Genomic DNA, 26244 nt, shown 5'->3' on the forward strand with positions numbered 1-26244 from the left:
AAAAGCACAAAATTTTTGAACCAAAATGAGCAACACAATAGTTACAATTTATACTGCCCAAGAAGAAACACCACAATGCAGCTATGTTGTCACTGTATTAATTTCCCTTCCTGTTCTCTCTTCCTCAGTGGTGGAAATACTGTGACACTGAAATATGGTCATTTTCATTCATATGTTTAACCTGACTTGATGGACTGTCAGTGGTGTTAGCAAATTCAGGTGGACAGTGCATTTCTGTTTTACAAGGGCAGGTTTGGGTTACTTCACCTGCTTTCCCAGATGAAAATACTCGCTGAGGTTTGCCATGTCACTGGAACTTGTATCGAGCTGGTGACGCTAAACCAAATTCACCTCAGGTGTAAACTAGTGGCTTTAGTTACTCGAAAGAACAACACTGCTCTAGTTCCAAATTCAGTCTCTCTGTAATTTTTAACTGGACTCTGCCAAGCACTTCACTACTTCATTTATGATGGCACTTGGAGTAAACTTGGAATAATATTCCCTTTTATAGGCTGGAGCTCTGGTCCATGTATATACAGATGGCTCTGTGTTAGTTACACATGGTGGGACTGAGATGGGTCAAGGACTTCACACCAAAATGATCCAGGTAATAATGAATTTGGACTTAACAGCATGAGAAATCTTTTCAGCCAAATTACACTCATTTTATAGTATTGCCTCAGACAGCCTGACACATCCATTGTAGGCATGTATAGGGTAACAAAACATGACTAATTCCTTCAGCAGCAATGCTAGGTTTCCAGAGTGTTATTACAACTGAGCAGAAGAATTAGGATCCTCGTCATTTTAGCTCTTCTTATTGTAGATAATGCAGCTTATGGATTGGCAAAAGTGTATATATATCTACTTGCACAGTGTCTATGAAGGGCAAACTTAACAATTTTCTGGCTAGCTCTGAAGCACCAAGTCAGCTGATTCCCCAAGAAAGATGAGATTTAGTACTGGAAGAGGGTGGAGGTTGCAATGTGGACCCTAGCAGTGTAGGCAGCGAATCATCATGCCCTTGTATAAGCCACTTACAAATTGTTTTCCTTTGCTCTGCAGGTTGCTAGCAGGTCACTGGGAATCCCCACCTCCAAAATTTACATCAGTGAGACCAGCACAAATACTGTCCCGAATACCTCCCCAACAGCTGCATCTGTCAGTGCAGACATCAACGGAATGGCTGTCCATGTACTGAAACCAAGTTATTTAAACAGTTGGGTCATGAGCTGGGACTCCAGAAGATGAAAAGTTGATACATATTTATCTATAGCTTAAGGAAAATATAACCTTCAAAAGGGACTTGGAGGCAAAGGATACCTCATAATTTCTGCTATAGCTATCGGGGGTGTTAGATAACGAATGACTATTTTTATTCTACTTTTATTTACTCTCTCTTTGAGGCTTTTTGTAGTCATAAAATACTGTTTCTGTGATTACTCAAAATGAACAGAACAAAGCATCTGTTTAAATGGCTAGCTTGTTAGTAATTAATGAGACCTTATCTATAACAATGTATTACAGTGCAGATACTACTTGCAGCTTGTTTGTGGGCTGTGCTCCAGAATCAAATACCTCTAAGTGTTAAACACTTAGAGCAAATAGCCTTCTGTGGCAATGGCATGGTTATGATCGTCTCTGACATGGTGTAGAGCTACCAATGCATCTGTTTGCAGGGTGTGTGTCTCTTCCATTGAAAAGAGGAATTTAGTCTTGGTCAGTCTCATGTTTGAAGAAAAGGGGATGGATAATCTCAAAAGTAAAAAATTTCTAAATACTCATGGCTTGATTCAGTAGGTTGGGCTCTGCACAGCTTGATTCAATAAGCTGAATTTTGGCAAGAATATTTTTTCGGTGTTACTGGATCATCTTGCTGCATATGGCAATGTGTCCCACTATGACTTGGTGCAGGTAAAGTTACTGCATAAACAAATGGACTTTTGGTATTGTGTGTCATGGTCTGGCAAGTTCCGTGCTGTATTTGGGATTCTCTTCTGCTATCAGCAGAGACAATCTGTTTTAAAATCCTATTCGGTCAACATTTCTCCTACACAGCAAGCCTTCTGTTAGTGAACTTTGATCCGTTTTATGATATGCCAAAGTCCTGGAGGCAATATTGATTTAAACAGAAGGTTCTTTGAGACTAGTATTACTCTCTTAATACTATAGGCTGACTTTTCAAATCTTCTAATACTGCTTTTTGTTATTTGTTTTTAGAATGCATGTCAGACCATCTTAAAAAGACTTGATCCAATCAAACAGTCTAATCCGAAAGGATCCTGGGAAGACTGGGTAAGCTGTCTGTATATGTCATGAGACAGGTGGGCATTGTCACAGATTGTTTGCATTGGCAAACCCTGTTTACAAGTTATCTTCCAGGTCTGCATCTCACTAGCAAAGATTTGAGGAAGGACAGCAAAGCAGAAACCTGGCAAGGGAAGTAACCAAAGCCAGCAAGGGTTCATTCCCAAAACATCAGTTGTGACTTTAATACGGAGATTTCCCCAGATCCTGGGGCCTGCCTATGACAAACTTTACCAAATAAGTTTTGAGTGGTTACATATATCTATGTAGTCAGGCTCCAGTCCCAGACAGAAAGAAACCTAATTTGTAATGAAGGGATTCTGTGACAAAGATGACTTTGCTGAGTTACCAGCCACCTCCTATAGTGCTTCTTGGCTGTGATTTAGATAATTATAAATAACCCATAAAATATACCTATAAAACCTATAAATAACTTATAACCTAAATAACTCTATAACCTCAATAATAAGAGATTGGTGTGCTGTAACACTAAAACTGTTTTCAATTGTGAACTTTAAAGTGTTTTTTTTTAATTTCAATAGAAGCTCCTCTTCAAAGGAGGAGCTTCTATTTTGTAATTTGGATGTCAGGACAGGATTTCTCCTGGCCTCAATGAAGTCAAGGAGACTGACAGCTTAACCTTTGTCTCTGAGCTTGAAAGACTAATCTGTTGCTGAGAGACAAATAAATGAGTAAGTCTTACACCTCTACCACTATACCTTGGTAGCTGCTGACAAGGCTATCTGGGGAAGCAAGATGATGTTTCCCTTGGCAGTGTTGGTGCTGGGTAGTGTCACAGCTGTCATTGGACACCTGTTCATGCTCTCCTTGAAATGTATTTGGGAATAATGTATTTGGGGTAGCTGTTTTTGCAGGCACTGGTTGGACAATGATTGTTTTCAATTTCTTATTCACTTTGGCAGATTAAAACCGCCTATCAGAATTGTGTTAGCCTGTCAGCCACGGGGTTTTATAGGTGAGTGAATATTCACACTACAGAGGCACAGTTCTTAGTTGCATCCAGGGAGATTCTGGGAGGATTTACAGCCCTAATCCCCCTGTCACTGCTCTAACCCAGGGGGCTGTATGCCCTTTGCTGCCTAGAATCATTGCAAATGACCTCCAAGAAATGTTCAACTGCATTCGAAAAGCAAAGGATTTGCTACTGGAGTTATGTAAATGAGTCCGTAATACTCACCATAAGATCTGAGATTCATTGGAAAATAGCTAAAATAGTTTCAATAAGGTTTGGGAATACAGGGCAGCTTTAGGAGATTTCTATTTATAGTTGTTTATGCTTTTCATTTCTGCATGGGTTTGATGGAGGAGGTAAAACACAAGCAAATAAAGATTTTAAGTTGTGGAAAGAAATGTGATTTTGTTTTTCTTTGTGTCAAGAATTCCTGACCTTGGCTACGATTTTGAAAAGAATGAAGGGAAGCCGTTCTGCTATTTCAGTTATGGCGTTGCTTGCTCCGAGGTTGAGATAGATTGCCTGACAGGTGACCACAAGGTGAGGGTATCATCAGTGAAACAGCCTTTTTTGTTTAGTTATAAGAAACGTTCACAGTGAGTTAGAACAAATAGTGGGTGTCAGCCTGTTCCTAGCTCAGTCATTGGTCCAGTGTGACCTTCACTGAATTTCTTAACTCCTGTGTTCCACAGTGCAACAGTCCATAAAGTATAATAAATTGAGAATTATCTGACCTGCGGGGATATTAGGAGGCTTAATTGAATGATTGCAAAAGTTATTGGATTTGCTTATGTAAGAGATATCAGCACTGTGTTAGCACAAAGGAACAGCAACATACCAGAACTGAGTTAATCATTAAAACTAACACTGGAATCTTTTAAAGGTGAAAGGGGGAGAGCGTGGTCACAAGAAGCGGGGGGGGGGGGGGGAGGGTTGGGTGGGAGAGAGGGAGAGAAGACGATTCATTAGCATTTGGCCTAATTGGCTATGCTTAGGTACAGAGCACTGAAACTGGCAGTTTTAATTAATGCAGATTGGGTCTGATGGATCTCAAGGGAAAATTTCAGTGAGTTCCTTTGTTTTACTTTAGAGATGAACTCCCTTTAAAAGATAGTATGAAGAATTGAGCTTGACATAGATTGTTGAACAGTGGTCAAGTATGGATAGTGGTGGATATATTGTGCCTCCTCATATAAAACCATTGTGTACAAGTTTCAATGTCTGTGCTGATTTATTCTTTATTTCTGTCTTTTAGAATATTCGCACAGACATTGTAATGGATGTTGGCACCAGTCTCAACCCAGCCATAGATATAGGACAGGTAAGTGAAATAGTGTCACTAATTTCACCATGTTAGTGTGATCACATTACCCTCAGGCTTTTCTAGATGAACCATTATCCCACTCCAGCTTGTACATTTACAAACAGAATATTTTAAACTTAAATTGGCTATCCAGAGATGCATTTTAAGACAGTTATGAAAGTTTGACCCGCAGTTAACTATGCAATAAGCACAAAATTTTGTAGTGAAATACCTTTTTATTAGTAGTAGTATTGGGCAGATATAAAGACTACAGGGTATTCTGCAGTTACTACTACACCAATGCTTTTCAATGTATACCTCACCGAAGAAATTAATCCAGAGAATATTAATACAATGGAATAACCTCATCCCAGGGCCAACTTCTGCTATGTGGCATGTCTAGGCTAAATCCCATGCCCTGTTTCTATACTCCTATTTGTCATTGTCAATTCCCATTTAATTATGTGAAAATTCTGTGAATAAAGAGTTGGGGCAGTTAATTCTGTTCTCCAGCTACTGGTGTGCATGGATCTCAATAGGAAGTTGGACTAGTTACTTAGCTTGCAAATTTTCAGGCAGGTACTAATGTACTTCTGTGTTTTGTGCAGTAATAATCACAATGAAACTACCCAGCAAATAAAGGTAATGAAAATAAGGTAGTTTGATACACCGAGAGATGCATCACTAGACATTTGCACCTGTTTACCTAGGCAATGCTGCCTTGCTAACTCTAGGTGTCAGTATAGTGCAACTCCAGTGCTGCTGCTGCAAGATTTATTTCCAGAACATAAGGTGCATTGAAAGCAGCATGTTTTCAGAAAGAGACTTTTTTTTTTTTGGAAGTGGCCAAGGGGAAAGGGGGCCTTTCTGTCTTCTCAGCATGTTAAATAGGGGCTGGGAATAAAGATACAGGCTATATGGAACCTGTCAAAGGTGGCAGTTTCCTGTGTCCTTCCATGTATCACTGCAGAGAATCTTGGGGGCAAAAGGAGTTGTATGGCTGCAGGATTGCAAGCACATGGAGCTGGGTTAAGGACTGTTTGTGCTGAATCTTTAGAGTGGTCTGTTTGCCAGATCTCTCAGTGGACACAGAGAGCAGAGCTTCCTCATATAGGGCTGTTTGATAGTATCCTCCTCTCATAGCCGCTTCCCTTTTTTTTTCTTTTTCTCCTAAAATTTAGAGTAGAGAAGTTATGCAAAGAAGCCTTTAATAGTTGAATGGATATGGGAGTTATTGCATGGGTCTGTGCTGGTAACCTGAGAATATGCAGTACTCAGGAAAGCATTCATACTGAAATAGCAAGCATAAAATAGTTTGTTTTCAGATAAGTTTTCTTCAGTCCTTTTGATCTTCTTCTTTGAATTGTCAGCAAGTACAATTCATTCAGTGCTTATCTGCCTGTGAAGGAATCAGTATTTTGGTATTGATTTTTTTTCCCTTGTTTCGTCGAAAATATCCTGTCCTGCATTTACAGTATATGTGCTTGCTGTATAGATAGATTGCTTCATCTGCCAGGAAAATGCAGTCATATCTATATTGGGAACACAGAAGTTGCATAAAGGTGCCAAACTGTACTCAGCAGAAGGGACAAGGGTTTAGAGACAAGAAATAGGTATTTAGCTAGGAATGGAGGGCTGAAAACTCTGGCTGAAATTGTCACTGTTTGTTCAACAACAACAAAAAAAAAAGGTAACCTTGTTTGGATGTTTTCATAGATAGAAGGAGCGTTTGTCCAAGGACTTGGGCTCTTCACCATGGAGGAGTTACGCTATTCACCAGAAGGGAACTTGTACACTCGAGGGCCTGGGATGTACAAAATCCCTGCATTTGGAGACATCCCAACAGAATTCTATGTATCTCTTCTCCGTGACTGTCCAAACAGCAAGGCAGTTTGTTCATCCAAGGTACACTTGCAAGATCTTGCAGGCCTCTTACTGCTTCTGTAAATGTGTGGTAAAGTAGTGATGCATGTGTCAGAATAGTTGATTTTGTTATGCTGGCTTTACACTTAGGTCAGGATGCTTTTCTATTCCTTACCAGAAACATGTACACTACCCTTCATTGTCAAGAGGACCGGAAGTAGTCTGCACATTGCATCCCTGATTGTCCAGTAGAAAGAACTGAAACAACTTTGCTGTGCTAGAAGCTGTCCTCTAACAGAGGCTGCAAGCCTTCCACTGCATGCTAACACCCTTGCTGTCAATTCCAAAAGCCCTGATTACCTTTTCCTGGCAGCAGAACCACCACTGTAAATGACATTACCAGTAGTACCATTTCCCCAGATCTGATGATCTTGTGTCTGAATTTTCATGTCTTGCTTCCTTTGCTGTTTCACAGCAATATTTCACCGTTAAAGCTTCATAATAATGAATCCACATCTTCTTCAGCTGTTTCCATTGCAATCAATGGTGGTGCCTGCAGCTAGTCAGGTCTGCATGTGCAGCATGAAAGAGTTTGCTTTACTTATGGTTCAGCAGAGCATTTAGGAAGGCCACCCAGCATCGTTAACCTGTATATGTCTTGCCAGTTTCCATACTTTGTCTCATTCCCCTCTATCCACACAAACATCTTCATCAAAGAGGAGAACTTGGGTGATAAGTGCTGGTGTAAGAATTGAGAAAAAAAGGGGCTTGGCAAGGATCTCAGCGTACTGTATTAGACAATATTTGTGTAATCCCTGAGGGTTTGCAAGGACCTCCAGTGATGGGGTATCATGCACTCTGCCTAGACAACTCACCACTGCCTAGTCTGAATTCCCTTTGCTGAAGTTTTAGTATCGTCCAAAGGGATGTGGGAAAGGGTTAGTACCTGTTTTCCTTTATAGCAGCCTTGCTATGTTTGAAAGCATATATTTTGCTACTGAATCTTCTTAAAATGGACTGGGGATTGTTTTTTAGCATGATCTTTCCTCACCGATCACACCTGGTAGCCTGGAATCTGTTTTAGTTCAGTGTTTCCTCACTAACCACATCTGGTAGACTGAGGTTCACACCTGAGAGGTGAGTTGCTGTTTTGGCTTGGCCTTTCCTTGTTGATCACATCTGGAAGACTGAGAAGTTACAAAGAAGGAATGAGAACAATTGATTGTCGTCTAGGGCCTGCTCATCTTTCTGTTAGCCCCATTAGTCTCTCTAGAATCAGGACTGCTTTGGGCTGCAGCCTCAATCTTGCTTGTGCTCTGTCTAGGCTGTGGGAGAGCCGCCTCTGTTCCTGTCTGCCTCAGTGTTTTATGCCATTAAAGATGCCATCTACTCAGCAAGGAAGGACTCTGGCCTGACTGAACCATTCAGGCTGGACAGCCCTGCCACCCCAGAGAGGATCCGTAATGCTTGTGTGGACATCTTCACAAAAATGGTAAAAGCTTCTGGTTTCATAGTCTGCTCCCTGACCAGCTTGTTCTGTGTGTGCTAGTCACCGTGCCTCAGGTCTGGGACTAGGCCAGTATGGGGAAGCTATGGCCCTACTTAAGCATCTGTTTTTTTTTTTTTCATGAGCATTATCCTTTACTTAACATGCCACCAAATGAGAGAGAAATCCACTGACCAACACTGTTTGGGCTGCCATTGCAGAAAGGGCTGTCATATAATATTTCTGAAGTTGCAGTTCATCCTCTTAAGTGCAGTCCGCAGAAGGCACTGACCTGCCCTGATGCTCCTGACCCTCATCTCTTAGGGGATCACAACTGTTAACACATGCTGCAGGTCTACTGTGTGATTTATTGGCCTCGCTCCAATAGGGAGAGAAAAGAAGTGTTACTGGAAATGCTCACTTCTGCTGGACGTTATTACCTTGGGAGTCTCCTTAGAGGGTGTGGGCTTCACCTGAAAGAATGCAAGATTTAACACTGTCACCATCTCCTCATGGGTTTCTTCTCTGTCATAGTGTTGTGACAGTGCTGTGTAGGATTATGTCCCTGCACAAAGTCCTTCTCATTCCTTTGTGACTCCAAAAACCTCACTGTCTGTTCACATGGGCATCCACCAGGCTTTTGTCAGCTTGAACCCTAGTGTTGTTAACAGCAAAACCTGGATACCTTAGTTCTCCTCACCAAACACCTGCAACACTGTCGGAGTATATATTCTCAAATAACTTGAGAATGAGGCCTTCAGCTAGAGCCGGACACAGCCTGTAACAGAAGTGCCACGAGACAGACGTCTCTGTGTTTTGAAACACCAGTATATGAGCTCAGATCTTCAGTGGTATGAAGTCACTTACCTCAAAGGGAGCATGGTGGGGCACACTGACCCAGATTAGAACCTTCATTTGTTGTTGCTGTTGCTTACTGTATTTTTTTTTCTTCTCTTTACAGTGTCCTTCTGCTGAGCCAGGGACCTTTAAGCCATGGTCTGTGCGTGTGTAAATGGAGAGTTTGAGGAGCAAACTCTCCTCATGAATGTGCCTTGTGGTCCCTCTGTTGTAAACACAGTAGTACTCTAACGAAAAAAAAAAAGAATCTGTGTCCATGTGGCTCATCTACTGTGATTCATAGAGCTTTCACATTTAATTGTTCAATCATTGTTTCCTCTAGGAGAGAGAATTGCTGCCAGGTTATAGCTGTGATTTTTTTTTTTTTTTTTTTTTTTTTACTGTGGAGAAAATAATACACCTTCTGCTGTAATGCCAAGAAGGACTTAAATGCATCGAACCTAGAAAAACAGTCCTCTTGTGGACAAGTGGAAAGGCATTAAGGGGAACTGAGGGCTGGACCCTATTGTGTTGCCTCAGCACACAGAGCTAGCTATATATTAGAGGAAGATGAGGAGGAATTTTGACATTAGCTAACTGTGGTGAAGGTCTTACATATATATCGGCCATGGTTCAGAGGGCAACCCTGAAATGTGACCATTTATTGTTATATGAGGATTGCTTTGTCTACAGCAGGTCTTTAATGATTTTTTGGTTCATGTGCTGCCTTCTCCAGTTAAAGACAAAAACTAGAGATACCAAGACTTCCAGCAAGATGCTGATTCATTCACATGTTCAGCTGTTTTCCTCTACATCTTTCCCTCATCCTTTTAAATAGCAGAGGAAAGGGCCTTGGAGTAACAAGAAGTTACTGATCATTGTTCCCAAGGCAATTTATACCAGCCTGGGTGAGGGAACAGGACAAGAACGGACAAAGTTGGGGATTAGTTGGCTCTGTGTGTCCTCTAGGAACAAATTCCTTGCTTTTGTGCTACGGTCTTGCTGCCTTTTCAAGACAACTCTTAGTTTTGCTGAATGTAATGGAATTGGGTGTTTTGCTACATGGTTTGTTTGTCCAAAAAATGTGCTAATGATGTGATGACCTCTTGTCTTTTGAGTTCAATGCCTTTTTAATGTTGGATTAAAGCCTGGGCATCCCTCTTCACAGGTTTCGTTACTGTCAGTAACATGGTGCCATCATATTTTCTCTAGATGATGCCAGCCATGTACTGTAACTGCTCATCACATGCAAACTTTTTCTATTTCTCTGGCCCACAGCTCTATGAAAATGTCCTTTTTTTATTCTAGCACTCCTAGGGACAACAAAAATATGAGGCAAGAGGATATAACTTCATTGTCTAAAAGGAAATTTTGCTTACATACATCCTGCTTAAAATTGGCCACCATCTTAGGACTTAACAATGTATGCAGAGTTTGAAATATTTTTTGAAGCACTCCAGGGCATACAGTTTGGAAATATTTAGATGTAATTCTCAGCTTGAAATATTACATTTCTACCATCTGGAAAAAAAGCATTTTTATATTCAAGTTGCAGGAAGTATTTTGTGCCTGCTGGACTTGGTATTTAATTATTTTATTAATTAAAATAGATTATGGGTGTTTCTCTACTGATGAGGTAGCAGGTGAGAACACGTTCTTGTTTTCTTCTGAAAGCTGGCAATATGTTTAAAAAAAAAAAAAAAAGGCAAAAACTGTTAGGGAAGGAAAAAAAAAGTAGTCATTTGTGTGCCAGAACAGCTAGCTATTGGAGTCTGTGTATTCATTGTCTTTGTCCAGAAAGGGATGCAAAATACAAAAGTCTGTGAGGTAGATAGGCATCAGCACTGTCTCTGCATTGTTCCACCTCACGAGATTGTTGGATGCACTCATTCTACCCAGGCCAAAAAGAAACAAAAAGGGAATATAAAGTGTGTTAATGCAGGACATGGTGAGTTAGAGGCAAAGAGTGTGACACCAGTGAGCTTCCAGCATCATTTAAGTGTTCACAAAGAGTCATTGACAGGGAGCACATCCCATGTGACGGGATGTCACCCAGCAGGATGAATGTGCTGTTTATCTGCTGTGGTTCTGGCAGCACCTTTTTCATGATTTCAAAACGGGTTTGTGGTATCTTGTAGCCACACTGACTGCCTAGTCAGCTGAATTTTTTTATAAGATTTATCTAGTTTTGCTTTTGTTATTAATTTTCTGCATTAATCTTATGTGTATTTGCCAAGTTATGTATATATGCAGTGGTCAAAGCAAGCTAGTTCAGTGCAGGCCTTAGCCTGTGGAGCCACTTCTGCTGCAGTATCTGTGATCCACAGTTTCAGGTACCAGTCTTGGCTCTCAGGCCCACCTGATCTTTGGGCCCGCTTATTTTACCTTCCACAGCCACTGGGTGGCAGGAGGAGGAAACATCTTCCTTTTTGAAGACACTGGAATTGAAAGATGATACCAGACACCAGGGTTGGGGAGTGGTATAAAATCAAGGTTACAAAATAATCTACAGAAACTGGTTTTGAGGGTGTAGGAATAAGGTACGGTTGGAGACCAATGGAAATTTATGGAGATCAATGTAACACCTGGGTGGGCTATGTGAACATTGGGGACCCTAAAGAATGTGAAGCTGAGATTTTCATTTAATTTTTCTGATAGTGTCTTAACATTTCATACATTGCTTTCCCATGGAACTAAGTGTCAGATAACCCTAGGGAAGGACTGGATCCCTTTGTGTAGGGCTGCAAGGAAGAGATAATACTGACAAAGAATAGTCCAACTTAAAATGTGGTCTGTGCTACTAAATGGAGAACAACTCTCCTATTTTTAGTGCACAGTATTGTCCTCTGATAGATGCTCTGTCAGATCTCTTGATGCACATCTCTCTATATAGGATTTCAGCTTGCAATTGCTGAAGGGAAATCTACTTCCAAGATAAAATATTTCTTTTCTAGTACTTCTCAGTGAAAAACAGTATGGATGCATGACTAATGTTACGTATAATCTGGAAATCTGCCCTGCTTCTCTCCTTCTAGAACTGTATCCTCGGGAGATGAACTACACCATCTTGTTAGACTGTAAATTGTAACGTACAGTAACAACATCTAAGTAATCATTGCAGTAGCTTGATAGTTTGTGGAAGGGCTGAAGGAGGTCATCTGATCTGATGTCTTAAATAACATTAATTGCATGTCCCACTAAGAGAGATGGAAGCTGATCTTCAGTAATTGTTTAAGCTCAATTGTAATTGACAGCTTTCACTATCATTCTTCAATGAACATAGTCAAATTGGTATCTCTGTCACATGAATGTGTGTGGAATTTTCTGTGAATGTCACATTGCAAAATAAAACTAAAAAATATTCTGGAAATCAGTATGCTACAGTAAAAGTCTGTCACAATTTGAAAACAGGACAACTTCATCTCACCCTTTATTTTTAACAAGGATTGACCCTTCTCAGAGGCTGCAAGACAGGTCAACTCCATGGCTGACAGGTGGGGGGGGGGTTGCTCCAGGTTGCTGAGCAGTACGGTGCTGGAGCGCCTCTCACTGGGCCATGCTGGCAGTCAAGTCCAAAAGAAAGTAGAGTCCATGGCTTCTCCAACAGGAAAATCTTACAGTAGCCACATCCCATTTTTACAGGAGAATAGTGATGCATCCTGATGTTTCTTGCCACCTCCACTGGGCCCATCAGCTGCTGAGAAAAGGTGGCAGGCACTGCACAACATAGGCAGTGGAGAGACTGCCTGCACCATAGGATTTCTGCACAGTGTGACTGGTACCTGGTCTAGATTGCCGTATTCTTAAATTGAGCTACTGAGTGCTGGCAAAAACTAAGCTTGGCCCATTTAAAACAGCCCTATAAACAGGAACCTGGTGTTACTCAAAACTTGTTAGTGGAGCAAGCATCATGTTACATTCCCAGGGCTCTTTTAAGCCTGAACATGCTGGAGATGTGGGGTCATAAAATAGGAAACAGTCCACACAGAACAATTATGAGCAAATGACAGGCCAAACCTGGACTTCCCAGAGCATGGAAAGGTTGGGAACATCACTAGTGGTTCCCCAGTAGGGTCTGCCACCCTGTGTCATCTCCCTTGCATTTGTAGACAGACCCCAAGTAATGTGCATCTTTAGGTAGCTCTTTCATCTGTGTGAGCAGGTTTCTCACAAAGAAGCCATTGCCAAAGCTCTTGGCCCAAAAGGAAAGGGGAGCGCAGAATCCGAAGTAGAAGTCTATTCAGAGCATGTGAGGATGGATCATGCTGTGGTTTGCAGTGGGTCCGTTCCAACCTGCCTCAAAATGCTAGGTTTGCTGAAAGCCATTCAACCCATCACAATTAATCTGCAGTTTTCTAAGCTCCAGTGCCATCACAATGCAAAGCTATGTGTTTCTCAAGCACCTAGTCCTGTATTTTGTTACACAATTCAATAACGTAAAGAGCCTTGGCACCTTGTCCCTGGCAGTGGTCTATCTCAGCTCCCTGCCCTGTCATCTGGAGAAGTAACACACTAAAGTGCACAACATGCAGCTGTGGAGAAAGGGTTCAGCCGTGACCCAGCTGGTATCTTGAAGCACTTGAATTTGTATTGTCTTTGTAACAGTCCCTCTAAATGGAGTTGTTTCTACCAGGACTCTAGGGTGCTGAGAAGGCCTGACAGCAAACTCTGAGAAAACGGGAAAGTAAAAGGTCCCAGTAGTAAAGATGAGACAGCTGTTTCTTCTGTTAAAGGGACAGCTGCTCCCTGAACAGCTGCTCTGACAGCCAGCTTTATTATCTCGCTGAGGTGAACAGACTCACCGAGGCAATCAGCTCTGTTCGGGTGCATTCACAAAATTACAGAATGTCTGAGGTTGGAAGGGACCTCTGAAGATCATCTAGTCTAACATCCCCACAGCGAGCAGGATCACCTAGAGCGCATTGCACCGGATGGCATCCAGGCGAGTTTTTGAATGTCTCCAGAGAAGGAGACTCCACAACCTCTCTGGGCAACCTGTCCCAGTGCTCTGTCACCCTCACAGTAAAGAAGTGCCTTCATATTCAGCTGGAACTTCCTGTGCTTCAGTTTGTGCCCCTTGCCTCTCATCCTCTTGCTGGGCACAACTGAAAAGAGACTGGCTCCATGCTCTTGACACCCTCCCCTCAGATATTTATACACATTCACGAGGTCTCCTCTCAGTCTTCTCTTTTCCAAGCTGAACAGGCCCTGTACTCAGCGTACCCTCATAAAACAGGTGTTCCAATCCTCTGATCATAGCCCTCCTCTGGACTCGCTCCAGTAGTTTGGTGCCCCAGGGAGCTGAAATGCTTATCTCTCATGCTGCGTGTATATGTATAGAAGCATGTCTTTCATTCAACTCAGGCCCTCACGGGGCAGACTGAAGGGCCTCCCCAGCACACAGTTCCTCAGAAATTGGTGTGCAGTCCCATAACTTATCACCGGTGGGCCTGGTTTTGTCCCATTCCCACTTGAAATCTAGTTTAAAGCCCTGTCAATCAGCCCTGCTAACTCATGGGCAAAAATCCTTTTCCTCCTAAGAGAAAGGTGCTCCCCATCAGGAGTCAGTAGGCCTCCCACCTCCCACAGCTGTGCTCTCTGCTGTCATATGGTACAGGCATTCACTGCCCTCTTTGTCACTTGTGCACCCTCGGGGGTGCCTTTGAAAAAACAGGGGGTGTGGGGGTGCTTCCACAGAACACATCTGCCCCGCTGCCAATGGGCTCAGCGAGTGACTGTAAAATGGCAGCTATGCCCCACATAAATAACCTGCCGCTGCTGCCTCGTCAGCTACCTTTGCCAGGGCTGCTGGGTCCTGGTGACTCGATCAGCTACCTCGAGTGGCCTTGATGCAGGAAACCCTCTGCACGCCATGATCCCCCCCTACCATGATCCCCCCCTACACTGCATAACGTGTCTGCCCCGGAGTTGGTCACCTCGGCGAGTGCCTTTAAAACGGGAGCTCCTTGCTTTTTTTTGTGGAACTGGTTCTTAAACGAGTGGTTTGCTGGTCTACAATTTTGCAGTTGCCCTTTCCTGTGTCTTGACCATTACCTTGTTGTTGTTGACACACTCTCCTTTTTTTTGAGCCCCAGAGCGTATCTGTTGTGTAGGGGCACTTCAGGGGCAAGGGGGAAGATTCCTCACTCTGCTCTGAGCAGAGACAAGGGTCCTGCCTCCCTTGTCTCGCAAGTCTGTCAATTCTGCTAGTTTCAGTTTGGGAGCCATTTTACCACCACCTTGTGAGGACTTAAGACATGGTTGTTGCTCAGCACATGATACCACGCATTGGTCTCTCTCTCGGATTCCTGGATGTATTGCGGGCTGCCAAGCTCCTCTCGCAACCTAGTGACTTGCTCAGAGTGCATCTGTCTGGTCACACTTGCACCCACGACACCCAACTCTGCCTTCAGGCCCTAGGAGGACCTACAAATATTGCAGTTCCCTGCAATAGGTGGTCTGGGCAGCACTTTCAGTCCTTGGGAAGCTTGTGCGGGTAGAGGCGTCTCGGGGTGGGGGTGGGGGGTGTCATGGCCCCTCCGTCGGGGTTTCAGTCTCGGCCCGGCAGGTGCGACGTGCTGAGACCGTTTTTGTTTCACTGGAAAGCCGCTTCGTGGTGCTCTGCTCCCAGAAGAGACGGAAGCCATCGGCCCACCGCCCTGCCGTGCCGCGCCCTGCCTGACGGACTCGCCGCGCTCCCCAGGGGCCGCCTTTGTACGGCGGCGTGGGGGGGGAGCTCCCGGCTCCGACCGCGCCTCGTCAGGGCGGATCTGCCCCGGAGCGGGTCGCATCGGCATAAGGAAGAAATTCTTCACCCTGAGGTACTGGGAGTTTCCCATTTTCTTTCTCCTCCAGCTCCTCCAGAAGCTGCTGCCAGCCCTCCACTCCTGTCGGTGGCACCTGGCAGGTGAGGAAGTTCAGCTTGATGCTCACCCTGACCCCTGAGAGTAGAAGCGCTTGCGCCTCCCCACTTGTTAGAAGCACGGCAGCTTTGCTTGAATCACTGTAGAAAGCGCTCACTCTCTATTTCCTGAGGTGCTCCATGTGAAGGAAGGTGTCCAGCATCAAAGTGAAATACATCTCACTTTGCCTTGGAGGCCAGGTCACCTGGAGAACACTGAACATGGGAGTTGAGAGAAGCCTGTAGTGGACCGCTGCCCCAAGCCAGCACCCCAGCACAGGATGATGTGGCAGGCTCTTTTCCGATTATTCCAGTTTCATGGGCTTATAAAGCAGTGTTGTTCCTGTCAGTGAGCTCTCTGGCCTGCCTCCCTGTGGCTGTTAGAGCTCATGGATGCCCAGACCCTGCTTTCCGTAATTGTGGCGTTCAAACACAGATCCTGACTATAGCTTTGTGCTGTGGATCCAGTTCTCTGCTAAATCAGTATTTCTGTTTTTAACTCTTCACTTGCAACTGAGCTTAACTGAGGTGAACTTGCAAAGGGGAAATAGAGTCAGAAATATTTTGAGACCAAGCAGTGGTAAATTGGTTTGTAAATACAAATACACAACTCCCTGCAAACAACAGCCTTTGGATCTGTTAATTGTTTAACATCAGATATTAAAATATGACAATAATTATATGCCAAACAAAGGAATTGTTCTCCACAGCTAGGGGTGATACAGGAATCCAAATTACATGGTTTCTTGCATCACTTGGCCTTGGGGGGATCATTAGTTTGATCGTTTCTTGTGGGTCCTTGGGAAGTTAAATATTTTTCACTGATTCAGGGATGCTTCAACACAGGGAGATGAGCCGTTTTCAAAATTAGGAAGAAGGGCACTGGGAATGCAGGAGAAGAATGCAGCAGTGACTGAAGCTATCCCGAGGTCATCTTGAATACACCCAGCCTCAGACCAACAACATCTGCAAAATACAGGTAGGCTTTGCCCTGTATTGTCAGGGACTGGAGGGAGCAGGCATTTTTCAGGCAGCAGATGCACAGGTTTACTCAGCCCTGGCCCCCTCCAGCTCCCTGGTCCTCCCATCTCCCCACACTGAAGCTTTCTAGTGTTACCTCTTGGAGTTTGACACCTGATTCCCCACCACACCTGAGAATAAAGGACCATACTAGGGACATGAAGCTGCAAGGCTCCACACCAAGAGCTTTTTCTGCAGTGTGGAGCAGCTTAGCCTTGCTGTTTTTGCTGGGGTGTTACCTCCTTGGCCAGGGACCAGGCTCTGGAGAAGTAGCCTCCAGGTTGTGAGGGTGGGAATGCTCAGGGTGACTGAAATGATGATTCAGGGAATGAAGCACATTGCAGCACTGTTCTGTGAGCCGAACTCTGTACCAGTGAACAGGTGTAGACCTGGAAGATGGGTGTCAGGAACTCTCTGTGTTGATTTAAGACAAAACACACCCAGAGGTGTGTGTAAAAACACACTGCTATGGGGCAGAGAGAAGAAAGGAATCTCTTCTTTCTCTGTCTAACTTGTACCTGCCATTTAAATGATTAAAACGGTGATTTTTTAAATTATTTTTTATTTGTTTGGTGCTGGAAACCTTTCTCAAATGTCTGTTGACACTATTCAAATTTAAACTTACTGCTAGGCTTTCCTCACTCTTCTACCATGGACCTCTTAGAAATGGCCAACAGATTGCAATCTGAAAGGCTTCCTGCTCCATCTTGTAGAGGGACAGCACCGTTTTTAGGCTAGAGTTTGAGCCATACAGGAAAATGCACTTGCATCCCACTATTTAACATGACGATACAGTGGAATTAAGGAATTTATGTGAAGCTTCACCTCTGAGTCCTTATTTAGGAAAACTCTTACTGCCATGACTGTGAGAAAAAGTGATTCTTTAAACCAGTAAAAAAAAAAAAAAGATTCTTTAAACCAGTAAAAGGATAACATAATTAAGTTTATGCAGATTTAGCCCCACTGATGGCTCAAGCTGGGTTGCCTTGGGCTTAGGTTTTTGTTTTTCTTTTTTCTTTTTTCTCATAGGATGCAAATGGTTTGGAGATATTCTTCTGTGTCAATAAGCATTCTCGTCTTGAGCGTTTTCACATTCCTCCTACACTTCAAAATTTTGCAGAGCATTGTTTTGTGTGACCATGACCTGACCAAAGCACTGTGCCGATCCACCTCCATTGTTCCTCCATGTGCCAGCCTTTGTGGTGCGCGTGTGTGAGCAGAGGAAGGCAGATCCTGCTGCCTGCTTGTGGGAAAGTGTTCTTTTCTAAGTGATGGTAAACACTGCCTAATTCAGCAAGAGATATTTTTACACTGGAAGTAAAGGAAAAGCAAGATAGGAAGCTTTCTTTTCTCCTGTTTTTTTGTTTGGAAGGCTACCGTTTGGAAACTAAGAGAGGACATCTAAGCTGGACCAATCACTCTGTAGAAATGTGGGAGCAGCCAGAGGAGGAGCAAGCTGCCCTGCTTCTAGAGCAGACAGTTGTGGGGTGAGCGGATCTTCCCGGTGCACCAGGTCCATATCCATCTTTTCCAGCACTCACATCCAGTGCTGCTACTGAAACACCAGTGCTAGGTTGGTTGGTGGTGGGTTACGGAGGTGGAGGTTTAGGTTGGAAGCAGCATACTGGGTTTAGGCAGGTAATGCTAGCAGGAGACAGCCACCATCCTGTGCAGCAGCAGCATCCTGGGACTGGTCAGTGCTGGATCAGAAAGGGAAGGGAAGGAAAGGAAAGGAAAAAGTTCACATCGCGTCCAAGGAGTGGAGCAGGTAGGACAATGTTCAGAGGGGTTGTAGAACTCCAGCGCTTCCTGTTTTCCTGTGGGCAGGAGCTGTGATTGTCACATTATTCAGCTTCTCATCCTGGGAGGAAGACAGTATCAGGCTGTGCCGGGGCAGCAGGATGTTTATGTGACAGACTGAGTCAAGGTACTGCTTTTAATACTCTCCGGAGCAGAGTCATTGGGGGAAATGTACATTTTAGATTATATTTGTGTTTTTTTTTTAAAGGGAGTCATAAACATCCAAAGTGCTTTGCAACCACCATTCAGGCTGCACAGCTAGCTGCCAGCACCGAGTGCCATTCTTTCTAAAGCCATTACACAAGAATTGTACAAGGTGCCATCAAATATTGTAATTTACTGAGGATTTGTATGATTAGTGAAGTTCAGTTAAGCTTTGCTTAATTACTACGTCAGCTGTTAAACTGATCATTGTCTGCATCCATACAAGCACCACACCGTAATAAGAAGGGGACTGAGATGTGACTGGGGTTCCTGCAGGCCCAGCTATCACAGGTCTTCATCCCATGCCTCACCACACCCTGTTTGGCTTTTAAAACACCATAGCATGTAGGGGGCTGAAAGAAACCAGAAGCATGTGCAGACAAACAGACAAGGCAGTGCCTATGTGTGTGGTAATTTGGAATATCCAGCCCTTCACATTTTCTTTCTCATTTATTTTGAATATGAAACAACTGTCACCCTATTGTGTTCCTTAATATCATGTTCTTGAGGGTGGGACTCTCGGTTGGGCATTGCTGTCAGCCCGGCATTTCTCTCCTCGTGTCAAAAGTCCTTCCCTTTTGGTGGGACTCACAGCTGGGGTTACAACTGCTGCTCCCCATTCAACACTTGGGCAGCTCCTGTTGCCCCGACACTGACCTTAGCCAAAATATTGGGTTCAGCTTGTCTGTGACTGCTCTGGACTCATCCTAATGGACACTGGGATTTATGGGGGGAGCCAGGAGGCTGAGGCTGAAACACCTTGGAGGAACCTGGCCCTTCTGCATACCTGAGGTGCAGAAACCCTGCGGCCACTGCTGGTGGAGAACCTGCTCCTGCTGGATGAGTGTGTCCTGAGGGAAAGGCAAGCTGCAAAAGCACTGCCGAGGCTCCTGCAGGACAGGTTCCTGTGGAGGGACGTTTGAACCTCCCAAAACTGGTGTAAGGGCAGCATCCCACTTCGTGGTCCTGCAGGGGGCTGCAGCAAACCCTGGGAAATTGATGTCATTTTAGCCCAAAGACCTGGACTGCTGAGATGTCTGTCCATTGCTCCTGGCCTTTCCCATGGGAATAAGGCCAGGTTGGTTGTTGAATTTTCTTGATTGCTCATTCAGCATCTTCTCAAATACTCAGAGATCTCTGCTGTTAGGGTGATTTTTAGGGAGAGGCAGTCAGGCAGGCTTAGGCTATCTCCACACCTGGCTTTGCGGGATGTTACTGCTTATGGATGAGTGACATTTCTAGGAACTTGGGAGAGTCTGGTCCTAACTGTGTTAATATACCAGAAGTGGCAGGGGAAAACAGGTTTAAGATCTGTTTGGTTTACATTTTTTTTTTCTCAGACAATAACCCACCAAATATTCCCAGGTCGTTTATATTTAGATAAGGCTGTGCAGTGTCCTGTGAAAGGAAAGTGACACATCTACTGCTCTGGGGGGCAAGACAGCGTGGGACAAACAGACCTGACTGAAGTGAGGCACAGCGACAATAAATGATGCCACGGATGCAGGAGAGTGCATCAAACACGCAGTCCCTGTGCGGGGACACCCACCTATCCAGGGCCAGGTCCTGTGGGGTGGAGCCCACTCCCATCTGACCGTGCAGTGGGATGAAACCTCTGGATACACCCTCCCCTGTATGCTGCCACACTCCTGGAGACCAAGTGCATACTTTAAATGTCTTTGTGGGAGCAGCCCGTTGTTGCTAGGTACAGGCAGGGAAATTATAAAAACAACCCCCCTCTTTTTCTTTTAATTGCTCGTAGAGTAATTGCAGAGATTTTTGCTTGACAAGGAATAGGTTATGAGGCAAGGAAAACCTTCTAATTCTTCTTCTTCTTCCTCTTCCTCTTCTTCTTCTTCTTCTTTTACTTCTGCTTCTTCTAATTCTGATTCTTCATTTCTGATTGACCATTGCTCTTGCCTAAAGCCTTGCAGCAGGCTTTGCCACTGGGAGCAAAGATGATGAAGGCGCTGGAGAGGACTGGTGATGGAGGCGTGGTGTTGGGCTCTGCCCCACACGGACTGGCCTCCTGGGGGAACGGCACACATCGCTTGTTTTTGTCCCGAGGGTGGGCAAACCAGGGGGGAACGGGAGGTGATAGTGGAGCCTCCATACCAAAACAGCATTTTTAGCAGCTGGGCAGAATGAGCTTGTCTCACTGCTGGGACTGATTTGGGAGTGCTGTCCCTGCCCTGGACCTTCAAGTTTAAGTGGAGCACTGAAATGCCTCTGAAGACCTGGCCACAGGATTGTTTGAACCCACAGGCCGATTTGGTTGCTGCAGTACATTGCCACTCCTGTTTTCCCTCCGGGGCAGCCCCTTTTTGGAGAACGATGTGGGTGCCCCATGAAAGCTGCCAGTGCTGGCTGCACCCAAAAATACTCCTGCTCTGAAGGGGCAGAGTTCAGTCCCAGCAGCACAGCCCTGCCTTGGGTAAGGTGAGCAATGTACAGGCACCACCGGCTGTGGGCACTGCCACGAGAGAAACAGCTGTGACAAACCTTACATTTTGATTTTCATTTGATTAATAAAAGCGATGCAATAGCAACTCTTTGATACATCAGCACTCGGTCCTATTTAAATATTTTAATCTTTGTAGTGGGACAGGTTGTTTTTAGAAAGCAGACTAACACTCGTGCACACACAGCAGCACTGCACACTTGCTGGCAATGACCGAGCCTGGGAGCTGGGTTAGCATACCGGGGCAGACCCGAAAGTCTCTGTTTCAGCTTTTTGTGGAGAAGTGATTGGTTTCCGTCAGCATGAAATTTCCCGCAGTTACAGGACACTTCCCCATACGCTGAAGGGCCAAGCTTTTTCTGAGGTGGTTGATGCACATGAGAGAATCGGGATTTATTTTTCAAAGGAAAAAAAATAAAAAGATGTACTTTTCCTCTTCTCAGGGAAGACTATCAAAATCTTTCTTATGTGCCATTAGGAAAGACTTTCTGGGAATTGAGCAAACCAAAAGTTTTGTGTCTGGTGCAAATAGTGGTGGTAGGGTGTGGGGGGGGGTGGGCAGCTGTGTTCTCTCTACATAGCACGTGTTGTCAATGTGTGGGAGAGCAAAACCTCATGTTGGTCCGATTTTATGGTGCTCCAGGAAAAGCTCAATGCCTGCTGTTGTGCCAAGCTGCAAGCTGAGGTTCCCTGCACACTCTGCAGGGTTTTTATTTTCATTTTTATTTTTATTTATTTTTTTTTCAGTGTTTCCCAAAGCAGCAGAAGGGAGGATCTGCCCTGCAGCAAGCTTTATTCACTGCATTTGCCATCCACCCCCAGTTATTACCAGTTGCTGATGCAGGGAACAAAGGCAGGTATCCCCACTATACACAACTCCAGCAGAGCTTAAAATGACCGCATCTCCTCCAGCAGAAGCCCTGAAGCATATACAGGATGAAGGCCTGATGCTCAGCCAAGCACTGATGCTCACCATCAGGTGCAGGATGCTTGTGTTTTGGGCTGCAAGCCCTGTCCTCTGCTTCAGCAGCACCCTGGAGTGGCTCCTCCTGCCCCCAAAGTGAGGTGCAGACTGAGCTGGGGAAGCAAAAACATGGGGAGCAGGGTGGGGGAGGAATGCATCTGGGGCTGCGGCGGTGGCAGCGGTATACAGGAGTGTGGGAGCTGGCACAGGGAGTGGAAGGGGTGGGGGGGATGACTCTTCTCCAGCACTTATATTTATCTCCTCATTAGTGACCCAGCTCAAAGGGCAGGACGCAACTCCAAGCCCGAGAAATTTGTTGGTTTTTTGCAAACACCTACCTGAGAAGGATGCAAAGCTTAACTCCACTACTAAAAATATTCAGACAAAACAGATTTTCTAAAACAGTTATGGAAATGCTAAATTTGGTTGTTGTTTATCTCGGGGCGGGGGAGGGGGGTGGTGGTCACATCTGCTTTATTTTTTTTCCCCCTAAGGCAAAGCAGAAGCAATGTCAATACCGACCACTGCTCATCCTATCCTTTCTGCTGCTGCACTTTGAAGAGCCCATCAATAATCCTACAGGCACCAGCTTTCCAAGGAGATGGCCCCACAGAAAAACAGGAATCCCTTATCGGATGGCAGGAAATTCTATTTTTACATGGAGTTCAGATTAAAAATAAAAAGGGAAGATACGCACAGGACTTGCGGGCTAAAATTAAACCTTTATATTCTCCCCTGCTGCTCCTGCTGCTCTCCATATGGAGAAAGCAGTGATGTATGCCAAGAAGGAGGCTGCTGGTGCTGGCTGTGCTTCGTGGGTTTTGCCCTGCTGCAGTTATCATAGCTTAGCAGCAGGCTTTATGAGTGTGGATTAATTAAAGCACCCTGGATCTCTGCTGTGGGCAAGCCATGTGCTCCGGGCAAGCAGAAAGAGTTTTTTCCTCAGATTATTTACATGGGTCCTTGTCCTCTCTCCGATCGGAGGGATTTGGTGTCTGACTGCCCCAAGAGCAGCCCTGTCTCGTGCCCAGACCGAGTCTTTCTGTGACTGAACATTTCTGTGCTTTGGGATTTCTTCCAGGCTGTGCCAGGCTTACCAGCTCTGTGGGCTTGGTGACACTGCTGCAAGTCTCACAGGCACCATCATCGGCAAGGACGGCTCTGGTGGCACCTCGTTAATTCTGTTAGGAAGCAGCCAGCTCCTTTCAAGCTTACCTGCATTGGCTCTGCAGAGCTGCACCGTGTACCGAAGGTCTTTTTGCTTGGCTTGCAGAAAGCAATTAAAACATACCCAGCAAAGTCACCCTGCACAGGGTGCACATCTCCTCGTTGATCACGCTGATGTTTTTTTTATCTGTGTGTGGTTTATGCATATGTGTAATCTACCACCTGCCTGGGAAAGCCCCTTTCAAATGCAAATGGGAAGCAGGAAGGTTTCTGAGCTCAGCTGGGGGCTTTTCACACTACCAGAGTTTCTGTGAGAGATGCTGTGACCCTGCTGAGGGCTGTAAACAGCAGAAAAGGATCCTCGCAGATATCCTCTGCTTGCTTTACCAGCGCCCAGCCAGGAGTGTGTGTTTTGGGGCTTGGAGCACAGCAGGTTACGTTGACACAGCCCAGAAAAGCAAGGAGTCACCAAATGTCAGAGAGAAGGATGCAAAAGGTGTTCGGCTAGGATAAATAGCATGTGCAACCTGGGTGTCTGGAAGCTCAGCAGGAGTGCCTGTGCTGAGCTCAGGGAGGTCACAGCCTTGGCTCACCCGGTACCACCAGCCAGCTCTGGCCATGCAATGCCTCTGCACAACAACAACAACTCTGATTTCTTCCTTCTGAGAGGGAAGAAGCAAAAGCTGGTCTGAGCGTGATGACCCAGAAGTGCTCTTCTGCAGCAAAACTTTGCTCCAAGCCTTTAGCTCACAGCCTCGTTCAAGGAAGGGAAGGCCAGAACAAACAAAACAGATCAGGGCAACCTGAGGTAGTCAAACAACCACCAGACAGAGGCCTAACTTGCCAGGTGAATGAGGGTTTGGGAACAGAATTTGTTTCACCTGTGCTGCTCTCCTCCTACTTAACACAATTACAGGAAGGTTTGAAAAGGGAGGATGATGCAATTTTTTTTTTTTTTTTCCCTCTGTGGAGAGCCAGGTTGTGTGGATGTATGAGTGCTAAGGTAAGATGGTTAATTTGGGGGGGGGGAATGATGATGAGAAGGTGTTTGGTGCTGTTTTTGGAAATACTTGATGGTCTCAGGCTGGACTGGGCTGCTCGGCTTGTTGGCTGTGGTGCTTGCCCTGCTATTGTTTCTAGAAGGTAGCTCTTTATCACTAGCAGGTGGTATGGCTGCCTCTGCTCCTGCCTGGCCTTTTTAGTACCACTTTTTGAATTTTAATGCCATGACATCGTTTGCTTCACCTATCTTCTTGCACACTGAAGTGGGTATGCAGCGAGAGCTGCTGCCGCCTTTGCTAGCCTCTATGGGCAAGAAATTAAACCATGCTAGGCAAGCCCACGTGTGAATAACTGTGTGTGGTTCACACACAAGTGAAAGTGATTGTCTGAAAGCACAAGAAATGCAAGTCTGAGATCTGTGCTGCATTGTGCAAGCACTCTGCAAGTACTCGCTTTTGTTCCTTACTGTAAGATTGAGTGGTGAAACTTGATCTGAAGAAGCGATGCAAAACAGTGTCTCTTAAAGTACTGATCAGAAAGCTGTTGTTCCTCCATGGGGGTGTAATCTATTTCAGTTTTCACGCTTTAAAATTAGCTTGTTTGTGAGTTAAAATTTTTGATTTGCAAAATGGTTCCTGGATGTTTTGCCTACTTGAAGTCACTTTCACGGCTGTCCAGGCTGCTCCTGGGTGTAGAGAATTTGCAGGTTGTGTGTGTGGCTGACTTCTGCCTCTGCTTTTCTGAGGGGCAGAGGTTATGGGCTGGATGAAAAATAGCATTTTGAAAAAAGAGAAAAAGGCACTTTTACTTTCCTTTCTGGAGTGGACTGAATTGCAAGTTGATTATTTTAATGAGAGATGACTTCAGGGGATTAAGTGTTAAAACCTAATGCGTGAATCTGCTAATTGTAGGGGGGATGTCACTTGTCAGTACTTAATGTTGAATAAAATGCGTGTAATGGTTTTTTCTCTTCTCTGAAGAAGAGAGATTTGTGAGTATGTTTATCCAGAGGTGCTTGTGAGCATGTTGGAGTTGGATGACCTCTAAGGTCCCTTCCAACCCAGACCATTCTCAGATAAAACCTTTGGGCTGGGATAGGGGCAGGGACTGAGTTCTCCAGCAGAAGTCCCTCAGGCAGGCCAGCACTTAGAAGGAAGGGTCCAACAGGACCATGTTCCTGTCTCTGATGTAGCCTGTTAGGCACAGAACTGGTGTGGGACTTGGGTAGTGTGAAAATACAACACATGAGAGGAAAGGAATCAGGAAAGGACTGACGGTGTGTGCAGAAGTCACCCAGCCATCCCTAAGCAGTGGTGGACTTGAGCCATGCATCTCACCTGTTTCCCAAATGGATGTGCTTGGTTTTTGGTTTTTGTTTTTGGAGTTGGTCTGTGTTCTGTATTCAGCAGAACAGCCTATTATGCAACACAACGTGTTTGGGGGAGGCAAAATAAACTGTATCTGATTGCCCTTCCTTTTACGAGAAGGTTGAGAGAGTTGATTTTTATTAAAAACCAACAGAACATAAAAAGCTACTACCATCCAAAACAAACCAGGAAACTCTTATCAGCTTGCCAGGAAGGTCTGTTGCTTTGTGGAAGTGTTACTGGACAGTCATTGCTACGTTCATCGGTTGTTTGCAAAATAATTTATTGTTTTCAGATGGGTGTCAAATCTTCCATGCAAAGCAGGGAAGAGGCCCTAAAGTTGCAAAGGGTGGTTGTAGGAGAAGAGGGCTGAGGGGAAATACCATGGAACAGGATTTGGATTATCTCCCTACATATTTTTACAATGATAAGAATTTCATTGTATTCTGTTGTAAGTTATGATCCTGTTTTTGTTCTGTGTTCAGATCAGGAAACAACAAACCTATGTCTTAAAAATAATAAAAATAAAAATAAAGCCTAATCTTCAGTGACGTTGTCATTCAGCAGCAGTAATCAAGGGACTCAGGAT

The 26244-nt window shown here is 44.7% G+C and overlaps 1 protein-coding gene and 1 long non-coding RNA gene across 5 annotated transcripts in view; both read left to right on the forward strand.

The window, feature by feature from the left end:
- XDH (xanthine dehydrogenase) overlaps window positions 1-12357 on the forward strand; it is a 75385-nt gene extending 63028 nt beyond the window's left edge. For 2 of the 4 annotated variants that reach the window (XM_035559527.2, XM_050709759.1), the window contains exons 29-37: window positions 512-607; window positions 1066-1194; window positions 2221-2295; window positions 3231-3283; window positions 3706-3820; window positions 4536-4601; window positions 6300-6488; window positions 7771-7938; window positions 8894-12356. In XM_035559527.2, the coding sequence (XP_035415420.1) occupies window positions 512-607; window positions 1066-1194; window positions 2221-2295; window positions 3231-3283; window positions 3706-3820; window positions 4536-4601; window positions 6300-6488; window positions 7771-7938; window positions 8894-8944 (942 nt within the window). In that variant the 3' untranslated portion in view covers window positions 8945-12356. Of the gene's footprint in view, window positions 1-511; window positions 608-1065; window positions 1195-2220; window positions 2296-3230; window positions 3284-3705; window positions 3821-4535; window positions 4602-6299; window positions 6489-7770; window positions 7939-8893 lie in introns of all 4 variants that reach the window. The other 2 variants (XM_035559519.2, XM_035559508.2) reach the window with 2 other exon arrangements.
- Window positions 12358-15470: 3113 nt separating this feature from the next.
- On the forward strand, window positions 15471-21096 carry LOC118256298 (uncharacterized). Its single transcript, XR_004781186.2, has 3 exons — window positions 15471-15676; window positions 16517-16649; window positions 17720-21096. It is a non-coding gene; the product is annotated as an uncharacterized LOC118256298 (long non-coding RNA).
- The last annotated feature ends 5148 nt before the right edge of the window (window positions 21097-26244 follow it).

This window comes from Cygnus atratus, chromosome 3, assembly GCF_013377495.2.
Source record: "Cygnus atratus isolate AKBS03 ecotype Queensland, Australia chromosome 3, CAtr_DNAZoo_HiC_assembly, whole genome shotgun sequence".
Lineage (NCBI taxonomy): Eukaryota > Metazoa > Chordata > Aves > Anseriformes > Anatidae > Cygnus > Cygnus atratus.